Source organism: Petaurus breviceps, unplaced genomic scaffold, assembly GCF_028583685.1.
Source record: "Petaurus breviceps papuanus isolate PSGF00001 unplaced genomic scaffold, PetGlider_PUasm1.0 174, whole genome shotgun sequence".
In the NCBI taxonomy this organism is placed as follows: Eukaryota; Metazoa; Chordata; class Mammalia; order Diprotodontia; family Petauridae; genus Petaurus; species Petaurus breviceps.
In genome coordinates, this window is record NW_027185761.1 from 21,839,773 (window position 1) to 21,855,765 (window position 15,993).

The following is a 15,993-nucleotide window of genomic DNA, read 5'->3' on the forward strand; positions in this document are numbered from 1 at the left end:
GTATTATAATGAGATGTTTCTTGTTCCTGCTTTTTCCCTGCCCCCACCTCAGATTTTAACTATTGGAAAAACAGATTTAGAAAGTCTCCTATCAAACCTAAGAAGGCAAAGATTTTGGCTCCCCCACCCTCCACTCCAAAACTCCCCTTATTGGAAGTGCCTCCAATTAACACAGAGCCAGAGAGAAGGTACCTGACCTATGAGGATATGGAGGAAGCCGGGAAACTATACCGGGAGCGGAGGAGACAAGCTAAGGTAACTTCCCAGCCAAAGGAATTGTCTGTTCCTTTGCTGTTCTCCGAGCACTAAAAAGTTTAAAAAATAAAGAAGGGGTCACAGCTTGTCTCCCTCATCCTATGCCTACTAAGGGACTGTGTTCTGGTTCCTTCAAAGCCAGACCAGCCAACAGTGTCCCATTGATTGGCAAAGTTCTTATGGGCAACACATTGCATGGATTTTGTAGAAGAAGCCTTGGGCTCCAGAGGACTCCAGTCATAATGAATTACATATATTGAGTGTTTACTACATGCCAGGCGCTGTACTAAGTGCTAGGGATACAAAAGGAAACAAAAGTCAGACTCTGCCCTCAAGGAGCTTACAATCTAATGGGGGAAACAACATGTAAACAAATATATACAAAGCAAGACACATACAGGATAAAAAGGAAATAATTAATAGTGGGAAGGCACTCAAATTAAGAGGACTTGGGGAAGGCTTCCAGTAAAAGATTAGAGTAACTGAGTGATCTTGGAAAAGTCACTTTACTTTTCTCGTGTCTTAGTTTCCTCAAGTACCAAATGGAGACAATAATCCTTCTCCTGCTGGCCTCAACTCTTATCATAATCACATACAACATACAGGGTTGTTTGGTGTTTGTATTACAATTTACATTGTTAGTCATTGTGTATATTTTTTACCTGGTAGAACTGATTTGCAAGGTATTAAAAAAAAAACAAACCCAAACCCAACCACTATGCAAATTAAGAGATAAAGATAGGGACTATACCAGGGATGGGGCACCTGGGACCTCAAGGCCACATGTTGCCTTCTAGGTCCTCAGGTACAGCCTTTTGACTGAGTCCAGTTTTACAGAATAAATCCTTGTATTAAGGAGATGTGTGCTGTGAAGTTAGCTGGTCACTAGCCTGTAATTCCACTGATAGAGGGAACTTCCAGATGAGGAAATTCCACCTACTAATTCAGGTTAGCACCCCCTCTCCAAAAATTGTAGTCTTAGAGAGTGGCTGACAGCTTTGAGGAGTCAGGAGCTGGCTAAATTTACCCTGAAAGATAAGTAACTTTCTGGGGGTCACACAGTCATTAGGTGGCATTTAACCCAGCTTTTCCTGGCTTCCAGTCCAGCTCTCCATTCACCAAGATTCTCAAGCAAATGAGAGAGATTGATATTTATAATTGTGCTACTGCCACTACCACTTGGTAATCCTAGCTTTTCTCCTTGACATTAAACTGGATGTGTCTTGGTAGAACACTGAGCACCATGGGCTGGGATTCTAGAACACTGAGTTTTATAAACTAAGATTCTAGAATGCTGAGGTTTAGGAACTCGGATTCTGGAACACTGACTTTCATGGCATGATTGCTGATTTTCTTTTTTATGTTTTTATTGTTTTTTAATTTATTTTGTTAAATATTTCATAATTACATTTTTAAACATTCATTTTTTTAAATTTTGAGTTCTAGATTCTCTCCCTTTCTCCAGCTCCTCCCCCACCCACTGAACATATGATACCCATTATACATGGAAAGTGATGCAAAACATGTTTCTCTATTAGCCACGTTGCAACAACAACAAAAAAAGACAAGCAAAATAAAGGAAGTGAAAAACAATATGCTTTATTCTTCAATTAGTCCATCAGTTTTCTCTCTGGAGATGGACAGCATTTTTGATTTTTTTTTTTTTAAGCAATCAGGGTTAAGTAACTTGCTCAAGGTTACACGGCCAGTTATTTCTGGGTGTGGTGCTAAGTATCTGAGCCCAGATTTGATCCAGGTCATCCCGACACTGGAGCCAGTGCTCTTACTCACTGAGCCACCTGGCCGCCCCTCGCATTTTTCATTATTGAGTCCTTTGGAACTGTCACAGATCATTGTATTGCTCAGAATAGCTAAGTCTTTGAGAGTTGATCATTGCTACGATACTGCTGCTACTGTGTACAGTATTCCCCTAGTGCTGTTCACTTCACTTCGCATCAGTATGTATAAGTTTTCCCAGGTTTTTCTGAAATAGTCCTCCTCACCATTTCTTATAGCAAAGTAGTGCTACCATATACATGCTGTCCCACAGTAACACCATTACATGCCACGATTTGTTTAGTCATTCTCTAATTGATGGGCATCCCCTCAGTTTCCTGATTTTCCTTTTTTCCAAAATATTTCTATTGTTATATTTTGTTTTATCATCTTTATTTTCAAGCATATTCTCCCCTCCCCCTCTCCTAATGAGAGAGAGCCATAAAAATAAAAGCCTGAAAAAGCAGTTAAGTAAAATTAACCTATACATCAGTCAAATCTGATAGCATGTGCAGTGGCCCCTGGCATCTGCAGAGAAAGAGTCATTCTCATATGGCCTCATTCATGTCCAAGTTTGGGCTATTATTACACAGTACTCAGTTTCATTTTGGTGGGTTCTTCCCCCCCCCCCCCAAGGGAGGTAGGTACATTTTTTAATTTCTTCTTTGGAGCCAGGTTTGGTCAATATAATTACACAGCATTCAGTCTCATTTTTTTTTATGTTTGAGTTTTCTATTTACCCTGGTGGAGTCATTTTGCATTTCATTTTTCTGGTAGAACACTGATTTTTATGGCGTAGTCCTGATATGAATCTGACCCAACAAAGTTACCCAGAGAAAGTCCTCCAAGGACCGAAGGAGCAAAGGATGAGGGATAGGGGTCAATGGAATGGTTTACTGGGTTCTCAGTGTCACCAAATGGAACTGAATGATGTATCTTTTCTAGGGATTACAATGGGAAAATGTCTGTTCTCTGTTACTGACAAGGGGGTGATAGGTGTTAAAGGGGCTCCAATAATCAGAGTCCCTGAGTGGGCAGTCTAGAATGAATTCATAGGACCCAAGCAATCTTTTAAGTCAGGATTGTAAAAGTTTATTGTTACACTATACAGTGGGCAGGAGGTCTTAGGGAACCTGCAAACTTAAAGAAGTCATAGGTGTAGTTTATGAAGAGTTACAGTAGTAAGTCAGATGTCAATTATGCTAACTAGGTGAGTAAAGGTGGGATTAGGGAGGAGTTAAGGAGTGGTCAGTGCTTCAAGCAACATGCACTTTTATTATCTACTGCACAGGCGTATTGCCCATAATTCATTGGGAAATAGCCCAAGGGGGGGCTACCTGGAGGTGTGGCTTTAGGCTTGAAACTAAGTCACTAAGTCAGCTAGCGGTCAGGGCTGAGAAGTGCCTAGTCTGCCACCCATCAGTGTCATGTTTGACAAGATGAATTTGGGGAACCAAGGCTAACAGGGATTTAGGATGTGTATAATTGGCTGAGGAGCTAACTTATAGGTAGTTCATTGAAGGATTCATAGGTACAGCTGGCCATTATACTAGGGGGAGATAAACAGTCCATGAATTGTTGCTGGGCAGAGTGCTGGCAGGGGGAAGGGGCAGAGTTAATGCTCTGAGGCATTTTTTTACAAATTAATTTTACAAACTGATGTTACAAACATAGACACCTCAAGCACCCCATCGTTACCTTTTACAGAAAAAAATCAATCCCTTGTTGTTTATGGAAAGATGTCGCCTCGTACGGACTGGCATCAAGGCTTATGACGACCACTGCCTCCCATCCACTCTGTCAGATGAGCTTGGAGAGATGACTGATGCCTTCCGGCGGGCTACCTTTTTGACCTACCTGAAGTGCGTGAAGGCATGTGAAGCCTACCAAGTCCCACTGACTGAAAAGATGCTCATGAAAGGTAATGTGGTGAGAATGTGCAGGGAATGAAACTGTGGGATACTTGGGGGTCAGCAGGTCACCTCTCTAGTCCTTCCTTTAGTTAAAACACCCCTGAGTAAACTCTTCATTTTTTTTTTTTTGCTTTTTTGAGGGCAATTAGGGTTAAGTGACTTGCCCAAGGTCACAAGCTAGTTTTTGTGTTAAGTATCTGAGGCTGAATTTGAACTCAGGTCCCGTGCTGTATTCACTGTGCCACCTAGCCACCCCAGACTCTTCGTTTCTTTAAGAATCCTGCCAAAGCAACCATCAAAGGTGGCCTAACTTGGTTTTTAACTAGCCCAAGGTTGCAGATCTAATCTCAACGGCATTTCCTCTATCCATGGCAGTCCCCTTCTCTTCACTTACACAGTCACCGATGTGTTAAAATGCTTATCACCTTCCTTTGGACTATTGAAATAGTCTTCTGATTGGTCTCTGTCACTCAAGTCTCTTCCCACTCCAGTTCATCCTCCAGACAGCTATGAAAGTGACTTTCCTAAAGCACAGATTTTTGTTACTCCCTTACTCAGTAACACTCTAGTGACCCCCATTACCTCTACTGAGCTTGACTACAAACTCCCTTATTTGACATTTAATGTCCTTTACAGCACAGCTCCACCCTAGCCTTATATATCATTCCAGCTTTATGGATTCACAAATACTATGATCCAGTCAAATTGGGCTCCAGAAAACCTGACCTTAAATCCAGCCTCAGACACTTACTAGCTGTGTGATCCTGAACAAGTCACTTAACTTCTGTTTGCCTCAGTTTCCTCATTTGTTAAGTGGGGATAATAATAGTAGGAGAAATGAGATGTGTGTGTGTGTGTGTGTGTGTGTGTGTGTATGAAGTACTTTGGGAACCATAAAGCTCTGTATAAACCTGTTAGCCCAGTTCTTGACACATAGTAGTCACTTAATAAATGCTTGTTCACTGAACATCAAGAGAAGAAAATAATTCCTTTCCTTGACTTATGATAATTAGGGAGGAAGCTCTGTCCTTTTTCCTTCTACAGCATGAACCCTTCACTGGCTCTCCCCTTGAAGCACTTGAATTTTCAAATAAAGATTTAACACAAGTCACAGAAAAGTACTGACCCATCAGAAACTTACTCCAAAAAGGAAACAATGAACAAATCAGGAATTGTAAACCACTCCATGAACAAAGAGAGAGAAGAGTCTAGGAGTGAATGACCCCATCTGCAATGAGAGGGGAAGAGAAATTCACAAAAGAATAGAGTTGGCAGGGACCCAAGAAGCCAGAAACAGTCCTTTTCTAGATCTCCTGGAGGACAAAAGTCAGCATCTTCCCCCATCAGAGCGCTGGCAGGTGGGATGAAGCCAGTGTCTTGGTGTTCATCTCTCTGTCAGCAACACCCCATCCCGCTGGCTGTCTGTCCCCCATTATGCTGCCTCAAGCGTTTGCTCCCCCTAAAAATTGCCCAAGAAATAGCCAGCCAAATAGCCGTGGCATCAGAAGAACGAGCTCTTCATCTTGCCTTGAAGTAACATCCTCAAGTCTGTGGGGATTCTCAAACATTCCCAACCTCTCCCTCACCAGTATGTGTTGTCTCCCACTGTATAATGTAAGTACCTTGTCTTTGTGATTCAAGTGCCTAGAGCATAGTATGAATTTTTAAAATGCTTGCTGTTTGGTTGACTCAAGAATCTAAACATCCTGGGTCTGGATTCTATAGTTTGAAGTTCTAGGACAAAGAATGTTGTGGGTTGAGTTTCTAAAATATTGACTTTTAAAAAAATAAAAAAAAGATTTTCATTTGCATATTTTGCCTTTAAATCACCTTAACTTCCCCCTTATTCCTTCCTTTTCCTCCTCCCAGGAATCCATGCCATATAATAAAGAATTTTTAAAAGAAAAATAGGAAGAGGGAAAAAAATCTGCAAAGCAACACATTGCAATACATTGAATATGTATGAAATACACAGAAATATGTTGAAAAAAATCTGACATTATATGCAATGTTCCACACTTGTGAACTGCCCCCCCCATCCCCGCCTCTGCAAAGGAATTGGGGCTGGGCTATTTTACATGAGATAAGAATGTGGCCCAAAAATCTTATACAAAGTGTAAATTTGATATGCTAGTATGTGAACTCTAGTGAAAATCTTCCTCAGTATAGGTTTTACTGTAAGGTTATTTTCCCAGATAATTTCAGTAAAATTAAATTAAGTGCCAATTAGGCAGCATGGTATAAAGATTGCATTTCGAGGGTCAGCTATGTGGCGCAGTGCATCGGCCCTGGAGTCAGGAGGACCTGAGTTCAAATTTGAAGTCAGATACTTAGCACTTACTAGGCGGGTGACCTTGGGCAAGTCACTTAATCCCAACTGCCCTACCTTCCCCCCTCCAAAAAAAAAAAAAAGAATGCATTTCTATCTCAGCTTCAAAGGAGGGCCACTGAACTGTACTAAGGGTCCCCATATTCACTTAGAAAAGCACCAATTAACATTATCTAAATTTTATTGTATTTGCACTAATTTTGTTAAATATCTCCCAATTATATTTTAATCTGGTTCTGACTCCTGCACACCAGAATGTCGTGTAAATGACCTAAGCTGTGTGTTTGATACCTCTGGTGTAATGGATAGAGCTGCCTTTGGAGCCAGGATGGTCTGGGCTCAAGTTTCCCCTGTGAAGCATGCCTCTGTATGGCCACGGGCAAGTTATTTAATCTTTCAGTGTCCTTCACCCCACAACCCCACAACCACTCACTATAAACTGTAAGACATTGCTGATCTACACTAGCAGATGTGGTTTCTTCATAGGGAATGCCTTATACCAACTGAAGTCACAGGTCATATTTAAAAAAATAATGTGCCAGGTGCTTAGAATATAAAGACAAAATTAAAACAGTCCCTGACCTTAAGGAATTCGAATTTCACTGAAGACATAAAATATGTACATTGATAAGTAAATAAAAGATAATCTGAGAAAGAGAGCTCACTAATGAAGATGGGGAGGTTTCCTATAGGAGATGGCATGTGAGGTGAACTGAGACAGAAACTAAGAATCAGAGGTAAGAAGTGCATTCCAGGCATGGGAGATAGTGCAAAGGAACCAACACAGGAAGATGGAATACTTACTGAGTTTAGAGAATAGCAAATGAGTTTGATTGGAATATTGGAGTGCATGAAGGGCAGGAATGTGAAGTCTGGGAAGGTGAACTAGAACCAGGCTGTGAAAAAAGTTTGACTACTAAGCTGAGAAGTTTTTATTTTATCCCAGAAGCAACAGGGAATTGCTGAAGGTCCTTGAGCAGGAAACTGATTTATGCAAACCTACTTTGACAGCTATGTGGAAAAATGGAATGGGGAAATAAATTTGAGGCAATGAAACCAAACGGGAAGTTTGTATTTTTTTTTCCAGGTATAGGACAGCTATTTATTTCCTGTATACAAAAAAAAAATACTAAAAGGTTTTTGCAAGAATGCATTGACAGAAAAACTTAGAACAGAATACAGTTTCAATGCAATATTATATTTTCCTGGGAGATGAATACTTGTTGTAGTTTGCAGAACTGCTGAATAAACATTTTGCTTTTCACCTTAGCTCTGTGCTGTTCAAATGATTTCCTCCAAGTCCATGTCTTCTCGCAAGCTAGGTCATGACTTGGGCTCATCTTCCTGTTTGCCAGTAAGCTGTACAAGTACTGAAGTAGATGTCATTGGATGTAGGGGACAATTTTCACAATTCAGCTGGCGTGGATTGTGGACCACAGGTGCTCTGATCTCTCCAGCTCACAAGGTGGAGATTGTTTGATTTTTGTCTGTGTACCTAGCACTTAGAAAAGTGTCTGGCACATTGTAGGTGCTTAAAAAATGCTTGTTGATTGATTGGTGAGTCTGATGGCCAGCTGAGCTGTTCTCTTTCCACAATAACCTTGTCATTCTCTTTAAATTTTTATTATTTATTTTTAACATTCACTTTTTTAAAAATTGGAATTCTAAATTTTCTCCTTCCCTCCAGTCCCTTCCTCTAACCATTGAGAAGGCAAGCAATGTATCAAATTTGTATGTGAAATAATTAAAAATATATTTCCATATTAGCCATGTTGTAAAAAAAAAAGCAATTATTCTTCAATTTGCACTCAGAGTTCATCAGTTCTCTCTCTGGAGGTGGATAGCATTTTTCATCATGAGTCTTACAATTATGAAGTAGCCATGTGGGTGTAGAGGATGGATACATGAAAGATGTTGTAGAGGTAGAATTGATGTAATTTGGCAATTAATTTAATATTTGGGAGTAAAGAGATGGGGGTGACTCCAAGGTTGCAAGCCAGGGTTTGCAAGGTAGCTTGCAAGATGAATGGCACCCGGAAACTAGAAAGATGACACCCTCAATAGATTATAGAAGAGTCTGGTGGAGGGCTGGGTTTGTGGAAGAAGCGAATTAATTTTATTTTGGACATGTTAAATTTGAGATGCTTTTAGAAAAACATCCAGGTAGAAGTGTCCAGCAAGTAGAGGACAGTGAAAGATAGGAGCTCAGGAGAATATCCAGTATCTCTGTATCTCTATCATCTAGCACAATACCTCACACATAGTAGAAAATTAATAAATGCTTGTTGAATATAAATGAATAAGAGAGGTGAGAGCTGGACATAGAGATTGAGTGGAGATAAATTTAGAGCATTATATTTACTCTCCTCTTGTTTTCCCCTCTTATGTCTTTAATTCCCCTTCTGATGTATACTGATGCAAAACCAGAAACATATTTGAATGTATTATCAACTGATCTACCACTAACAGTCCTATAGGGCTATGTGAAGAATATAAAGAAGTAACAGTATACACGGAAGCTTCTGTGGAAGGTGCTTTTTTAGTGTTTCTCCCACAACTATCTTGTTTCTTCCCCTTGGAATCAATAAATTATCCCAATCAGAAAAGGGCACCATTTTACACACATGCATGGATGTTCTGTCCGCTCAATGAGAGCTGGATACCCTCTTTCTTTTATAATCCTTCACACAGCCCCAGAAGTGCTAACATCTAAATTTACCTTTTACTGATGTAAAGACTTTGAGACTGAAAGCTGCAAACTCTGATACCTATGGCTATTTGGTGACTATAAGACAACTGTATATTACCTACTTGTGGCTTGGCTGATAGAAATGTGGATTTGGGATTCTCCCCATAAGATAGAGGTGAGTCATTTCATACAAGACCCTATTTTGCAACAGAGTTGGTCAAGACCAGACTTGTGGGACTGCCTGAGAAGACTTTCAGAGTGAAGTCACAGAAAGACCTCAGGGTCTCTACACTGTCACATGCTTCTTAGAAGTTTGATAGCTGGAACCAGACTTTGCTTAATGAAGGAACTGAGCGGATGCATGTCTATGAGCAATCATCTATCGTCTGAAAGTTGGAGATGCCTCAGAGCCCAGCCAAGAGAGTATGCATGGAAAAGCTCTGAAGATTACAAGCTTAGGGGGATATTGCTTTTGCTAAAAGACTTTAACACTGCTTTGGTGACTGCTGCCCCACCCAGAAGGGAAGTAGAGACCCAGAAGAGAAGCAGCTTTTTCCATCAGTGAACCACGGTACAGCTATGTTCCTAAGGGAAACAAAGACATCAAGGCTCACAGTCAAGAGTTGTGAGTGGCCCTGGGCAGATGAGCTTCCCAGCTATGTATGGTTCTGTAAGTTTGGGCCCATTCTCCACCCCAGCCCCACCCTACTGGCTCTGCTTTTCAAGCAGTGAGGTGGTACAGTGGATATAGCCAGGACTGGGCTAAGGAAGACTCATATCCCTGAGATCAAATCCAGCTTCAGACACTTATTTGCTGTGTGACCCTGGGTAAGTCACTTAACCTTATTAGCCCCAGTTTCCTTATCTGTAAAATGAACTGGAGAAAGAAATGGCAAACCACTTCAGTATCTTTGCCAAGAAAACCCCAGATGGGGTCACGAAGAGTCAGACATGACTGAACAACAACCAGGTGTTCTAGGGGGAATGGTAAGTTTTAATTTTTCCTGCTTTGCTTTCTGTTTCGTAAATGTTTCTGATTAAGAGTTGATGCTGTCATTTGGTTGTTTTACTAAATGTGGTGGCTACTACTACTGCTACTACCACCATTTACTACTACCACCACCACTACCACTACAAAAGCTATGAGTAGTAGGAGTGTGTTCCCTACAACTGGATTACCTAGGACCCTGAGAGTAAATTGCAGCAGCATGAATTCCCCCTCTGAAAATTCCCAACTTATCAGAGTGAAGACAAGGTGAGCAAGCCAGTTCAAAGTAAGAAAAGAGAGAATTGGAGAGAATCGTGTAATCCCTACCCATGCTTCACATTAAAGGGTCAAGTTAAATCTTTATGAATTATCTATTTCACGCAGGGCATTGTTCTCAGCACTGACACATCCCTGTTCCCCCAAGCTGAGAGTGTTCTAGCCCACGTCTCTTTGTTCTTCCCACATCTCTGTCACATCACAGGGCTCTCTCTCTCATCTTCATACCTTCAAACTGGCCGTCCCTCACGTCTAGAATAGTCTCCCTCCCCACCTCCTTCTATTGTGTCAAGATGTAGCTCTGGCAACATCATCTACCATCTCCTAAACAAAGCCCTTCCTGATTCCCCTAACTCTTAGTGCCTTCTCTCCTGACATATCTTGTATTTAACTTCCTTGTATGTATGTATATTTATCACTTGTGTTTATTCTTTAAATTCTTGCACACATACTTATCTCTTCCATTAGACTATACACTCCTTGAGAATAGAAATTGTTTCACTATCTGTATCTCTAGCATCTAACACAGTGCTTGGCATATTAGAAATGCTTAACAAATGTTAGCTGGTTGACCAGTTGGTTGATTAAGTGTGAGTTAACAGCAGGAGTACGTACAGTATGAGACTCCGGTTGAATTGAAACTCATGAAACTATTTTGTCTTTGACTCTGTATCTCCACATATTAAGCCTTGCCTGTATGAAGCATGAAATCAGTCAATTAGTCAAGAAGCATCTATCAAGTGTCTACCCTGTACCCTGTACCAATGATACAAAGACAAAGGCACAACAGTTGCTGACCTCATGGAACTCACCTTGAATACTTGTTGGATTGGATTGGTTTGTGGAGCAGATAGGGGATGACCCCTCCATCTAGAACTTGGGCTCTCTTACTTATCTAGATTCTTAGAAAAAGATTCCTTCAAACTCTAAAACCAAAGAAGACCCCAATAAGGAGCCCTCTCCCAAATTGTTGCTTTTCTCTTGCTGTTGACAGCTCTACTTTACCCTGGAGACAAGCTCATCATGGAGACAGAGAATGTTCTCAAGCTCAGACAACCAGGAGGCTATTATGATGAAGTCAAAGAATTCATACCGACTAAAGTCAAATTCTACACGATAGATGAATCAGCAGCTAAGAAGTATGTTCAGCCTTGCTTCAGGCCTCTCCAACCTTGCCTTATTAGCTGTGTGACCCTGAGCCAGTCATGTAACTGCTCTCAGAGTCAGTTTCCTCATCTGTCAAATGGGGGTAATAACAGCACTTATCTATCTCACAAGGATCAAATGTGATATATGTAAAATGCCTTACAAACCTCAGAGTGTTACACAGATGGTAATTATTTTCCCCACTATGGCTCATTTGAAAGAGATGGTCTATCTCTACATTGGGCTGCTGGAACTGTGGATCAGAGTGCTTTCACCTTATACTGATACCCTAAGCCTGGGGCCCAAATGATTGATCATGACTTGGTGGTAGGTTGAGGGACAGTAGCCATGCCTATGCTGGATCATGGTCCTATGTCATGAGGAGGGAAAAATGTTCTCAAAGAAGCCTGAAGGCAACTCCCACCTCATCTCCCAACCCAGGTGAGGGCTCTGGGCTGCTGATCTCTTGATCAGAAAAATGGCAACCAGAAGTCTCTGCTATTCACTTCTGTCTCAGCAGCTGGGGTACTGCTTCTGTGGAGAAAGGGATGGGCTCATGAAGCACCTAGGACAGCTAGAAGGTATCTAACAGAGGAGTGTACCGGGGGCAAAGACTAGAGTACATGTCAGTGTATCCTGTTTTTGAAAGAAGATATTGATCTCAGGACAGTTTCTGACATTTTTCTCAGCAAGACAGGGCCCAGCTTTACTTGAGAGCTGAAAAAGCTTTGGTGACAATCTTGGAGCTCCCTGGGAGAGCCCCCTTTTGCCTTCTTTTAGATGAAGCTCCCCTCTCCCACTCCCCCTGCAACTATTGCTGCAAACTTGAATTTTCTCCCCTTTTAACCAGGAGCCTTTTCCTCTTACCCCGTCTAGGAAGTCACAGAAGCCAATTAAGAAGATGAGCTTTGGAGAGTTTGAGACTCTGACCAGGTCTGTATAGACTGTTTAGGCTGTGGACAGACCGGTGGATCTCAGAGAGCGTGCGTGTGTGCATGTGTGTGTGAAATTGTGGGGGTGGGTGGAGGGAGACCCAGAGCCTAAGAGGGGAACCAGGTATCAATCCTTATCATGAGTCTAGGTTGTCTGCAAAGAGTCACTTTGTGAACAACTGCAAGTGTACAATTACCCCCAACACAACCTCACAACCCTGAAGGAAACGTCAGGGATGGGGGTAAGGCGGAGGTTAGAAATGGAAGTCAATAGTGTAAAGGGAGGGTAATTCCAGAGGGAAGACACTGAGAGCAGGGGGGAGGGGGAGGAAAGTGTCCAGAAAAGGCCTCTGGCAAATGGGATTTGAGATGCTTGAAGGAAACCAAGGTAGCAAGGAAGGAAGGGAGGGGAGGGAGGCAGGCCTTTTCTTCCATCCCTCCACTCTGAACATCCTCAAGGGCTACTTTTTGGAGCTGAAAGAAAGTAGACGTACCTCCTGACACCCTTCCAGATATCAGCATGATGGAAGGCACATTGGTCTGGAAGTCAAGACACTTGGGTGCTGGTCCCCGCTTTGCTATTCACTAACCAATTATTATAAGGCAATGGGCCACAATGGCTTTGGAATCAGTGGTTCTGGGTTCAGATTCTAGTTCTGATGCTGATTTCTATGAGATCTTGGGCAATTCATTTCACCTTCTTGGGCCTTGTTTTCTCATCTGTAAAATGAGGGGATTCTATTAGTTGACCTCTGAGGGACCTTCTGGTTTTAGAACTATGATCCTCTCTGATCTTGGACAAGTCACTCCCCCTTTTTGGGGTTTCAGTTTCTTCATGACATGTTGGGAAAGAGCCAGTGTCTGAGATCCACCTGCCACCTGAAACTGGGAGCCTGGGAGGCACTGAACATTCTATGGTCTTTGGCCTACAGGATAAACCAAACCCATACCATTTGACATCCTTTTATCTCAATATCAGCCACCTCCCTCCCCTCTTCTAGCTACATGTTCATATCCCCATCTCCTAGGGCTTGGTAAAGCCCCCTTTGTGAAAGGGACAGTCCAGCAACTGTCCAGGCCCTTCTCCACTGAGGATTCGGGATCTTCCTCGGTTTATACTCTGGCTAAGTTTGTAGAGTTGGTAGTGGGCGCCACCTAATCCAGAAGTAGTTGCATTCCAGGCGATCAAATAGATTCAGATCTCACAGTGCTCAACACCTCCCCCTCCTCACCTCCCATCTCATTTCACTCCCTAGGAAACTCAAGCACAAAAGGCTTAGTAAGACGTCCCGTGATGATCAGGGCACCCACCCTAACTTCTTCTGGCCGGGACACGTCCTGGACAAACTGCTGCTGTATCTCCCCAGCAAGAAGTGGGAAAAGCAACTGGTTCTTTTCAGTCGGGTGGAGAAGTTTCCTCATTCCTACCCAGCCACCTACAATCCCGACCGCTTTTGGCCCATTTCAGAAGCAGGCTATGTAACCTATGGCAATTTTGATATACATAAAAGATGTTATTGACAGAGATTGGGTAGAGACTGGGAAGCCCAATACAGCAGTCCCCACAGTCCATTAGGCTAGAGATCCATAGCTGCCTGGACCCAAATCTAGTACTGACCTTCCCCCTACCTTCCTGAAGCTGATCACTGAGCAACAGATATTATAATGAGTATATGAGAAGCCAAATGACAGTAATAAAAATTATAAGACATTGGGCCCAAAACCCCAGTCTTTAAAATCAAGCCTTGCTGTATCACATTACAAATCACCAGCACCTTGACAAACCCAAAGATCCAAGCTTTGGGGGTAAGAACTGAACATCTGACAACAATTTCTGGGAAAACTGGAGATCAGTTTGGTAGAAACTGTGCATAGACCAACATCCCACACCATATACCTAGATAAAGTCAAAGTGAATAAATGATTTAGACATAAAGGGTGATATAAGTAAAGTAGGGGAGCTTGGAAAAATACACCTGTCAGATCTATGGATAAGGGAAGAGTTTATGACCAAATAAGAGATAGAGAGGATTATGGGAAATAAAGTGGAAAATTTTGATTTCATGAAATCAAAAAGATTTTGCATAAATAAAACTAATTCAGTCAAAATTAGAAGGAAAGCAGGCAGATGGTGAAAAAGTCTTTACAGCAAAGTTTCCCTGATAAAGGCCTCACTACTCAAATATATAGGAAATTGCACCAAATTTATAAAAATAAAAGCCACGTCCGAATTGATAAATGGTCAAAGGCAGTTTTCAAAAGAAGAAATCAAAGCTATGGATAATCACATGGAAATGCTTTACGTCACTAATTGTTGTTGTTGCGTTGTGCCCAGCTCTTTGCATGACCATGGACACGCTAGACCCTTCTGTCCTCTGTTATTTCTTGAGGTCTGTCCATGCTCATGTTTATTGATTCCATGATTGCACATATCCATCTCATCCTCCACCATCCCTTTTTGCTTTTGCCTTCAATCTTTCCCAGCATCAGGGGTTTTTCCACTGAGTCCCATATTCTCATTATATGTCAAAGTATTTAAGCTTCAGTATTTAAACCTTCCAGTAATTAGACTTAATTGAAGGGCTGATTGATTTGACCTCCTTGCTCTCCAAGAGATTCCCAAAAGTCTTCTCCAGTACCATAATTCACAATTCTGTGGCATTTAGCTTTCCCTATAGCCCAACTTACACAACCATACATTACTACTGGAAAAATTGTAGCTTTGGCTATATGGACCTTTGTCAGCAAGATGACATCTGCTTTTTACACAGCTAGTAAGTATCTGGGACTAGATTGAAACTCAGGAAGATGAGTCTTCCTGGTTCCTCAGCACAGAACTCTATCTACTGTACCACCTAGATGCCCCCTACTACTGATTAGAGAAATGCAAATGAAAACAACCCTGAAATATCACTTCACACATATCATATTGGCTGTCTTGACAGAAAAGGAAAATGACAGATATTGGAGGGGATGTGGAAAAATGGGAACACTGATGCATTGGTGATGGAGTTGTAGACTGAACTAACCATTCTGGAGAACAATTTGGAACTATACCCAAAGGGCTCTAAAACCCTGCAAGCAGTAATACCACTACTAGGGCTGCATCCCAAAGAGATCAGAGAAAAGGGGAAATGACCTATTTGTACAAAAATATAATAGCTTTTTTTGTGGTGGCAAATATTTGGAAACTGAGGGGATATCTGTCAATTGGGGAATAGCTGAACAAGTTGTCGTATATGATTGTGATGGAATACTATTGTGCTATAAGAAATGCAAGCACAATGGTTTCAGGAAAACCTGGGAAGGCTTATATGAACGGATGCAAAGTGAGTGGGCAGAAGCAGGAGAACATGGTACACAGTAACAGCAATGTTGTATGGTGATCAGCTATGAAAGACTTAGCTACTCTGGTCAAGACAATAATCCAACACAATTCCAAAGGATTTATAGTGGAAAATGCTATCTTCTCCCAGAGAGAGAAGTGATGAATTCTGAATGGTGATTGAAGCATACTTTCTTTTAATTGTTCTATTTTGTTTGTGCTTTCTTTTGCAACATGGCTAATATGGAAATATGTTTTGCATGACTTCATATGAATAATCAATATCAAAATGCTTGCCTTTTCAAGGAATGGAGGGAGGGAGAGAATTTGGAAACTCAAAAATGTCAAAAATGATTGTTAACAA

General features: G+C 41.6%; 2 protein-coding genes across 2 annotated transcripts in view; both read left to right on the plus strand.

Annotated features, from left to right (window-relative positions):
* EFCAB12 (EF-hand calcium binding domain 12) overlaps positions 1 to 14,508 on the plus strand; it is a 20,188-nt gene extending 5,680 nt beyond the window's left edge. The window contains exons 4-8 of the mRNA XM_069083890.1: positions 53 to 255; positions 3,739 to 3,952; positions 11,221 to 11,365; positions 12,249 to 12,305; positions 13,561 to 14,508. Coding sequence (XP_068939991.1) covers positions 53 to 255; positions 3,739 to 3,952; positions 11,221 to 11,365; positions 12,249 to 12,305; positions 13,561 to 13,825 — 884 coding nt within the window. The 3' untranslated portion in view covers positions 13,826 to 14,508. The remainder of the gene's footprint in view (positions 1 to 52; positions 256 to 3,738; positions 3,953 to 11,220; positions 11,366 to 12,248; positions 12,306 to 13,560) is intronic.
* The window catches only part of RPL32 (ribosomal protein L32), a 180,756-nt gene that overhangs the window by 158,312 nt on the left and 6,451 nt on the right, over positions 1 to 15,993 (plus strand). The gene's annotated exons all lie outside the window — the stretch shown is intronic.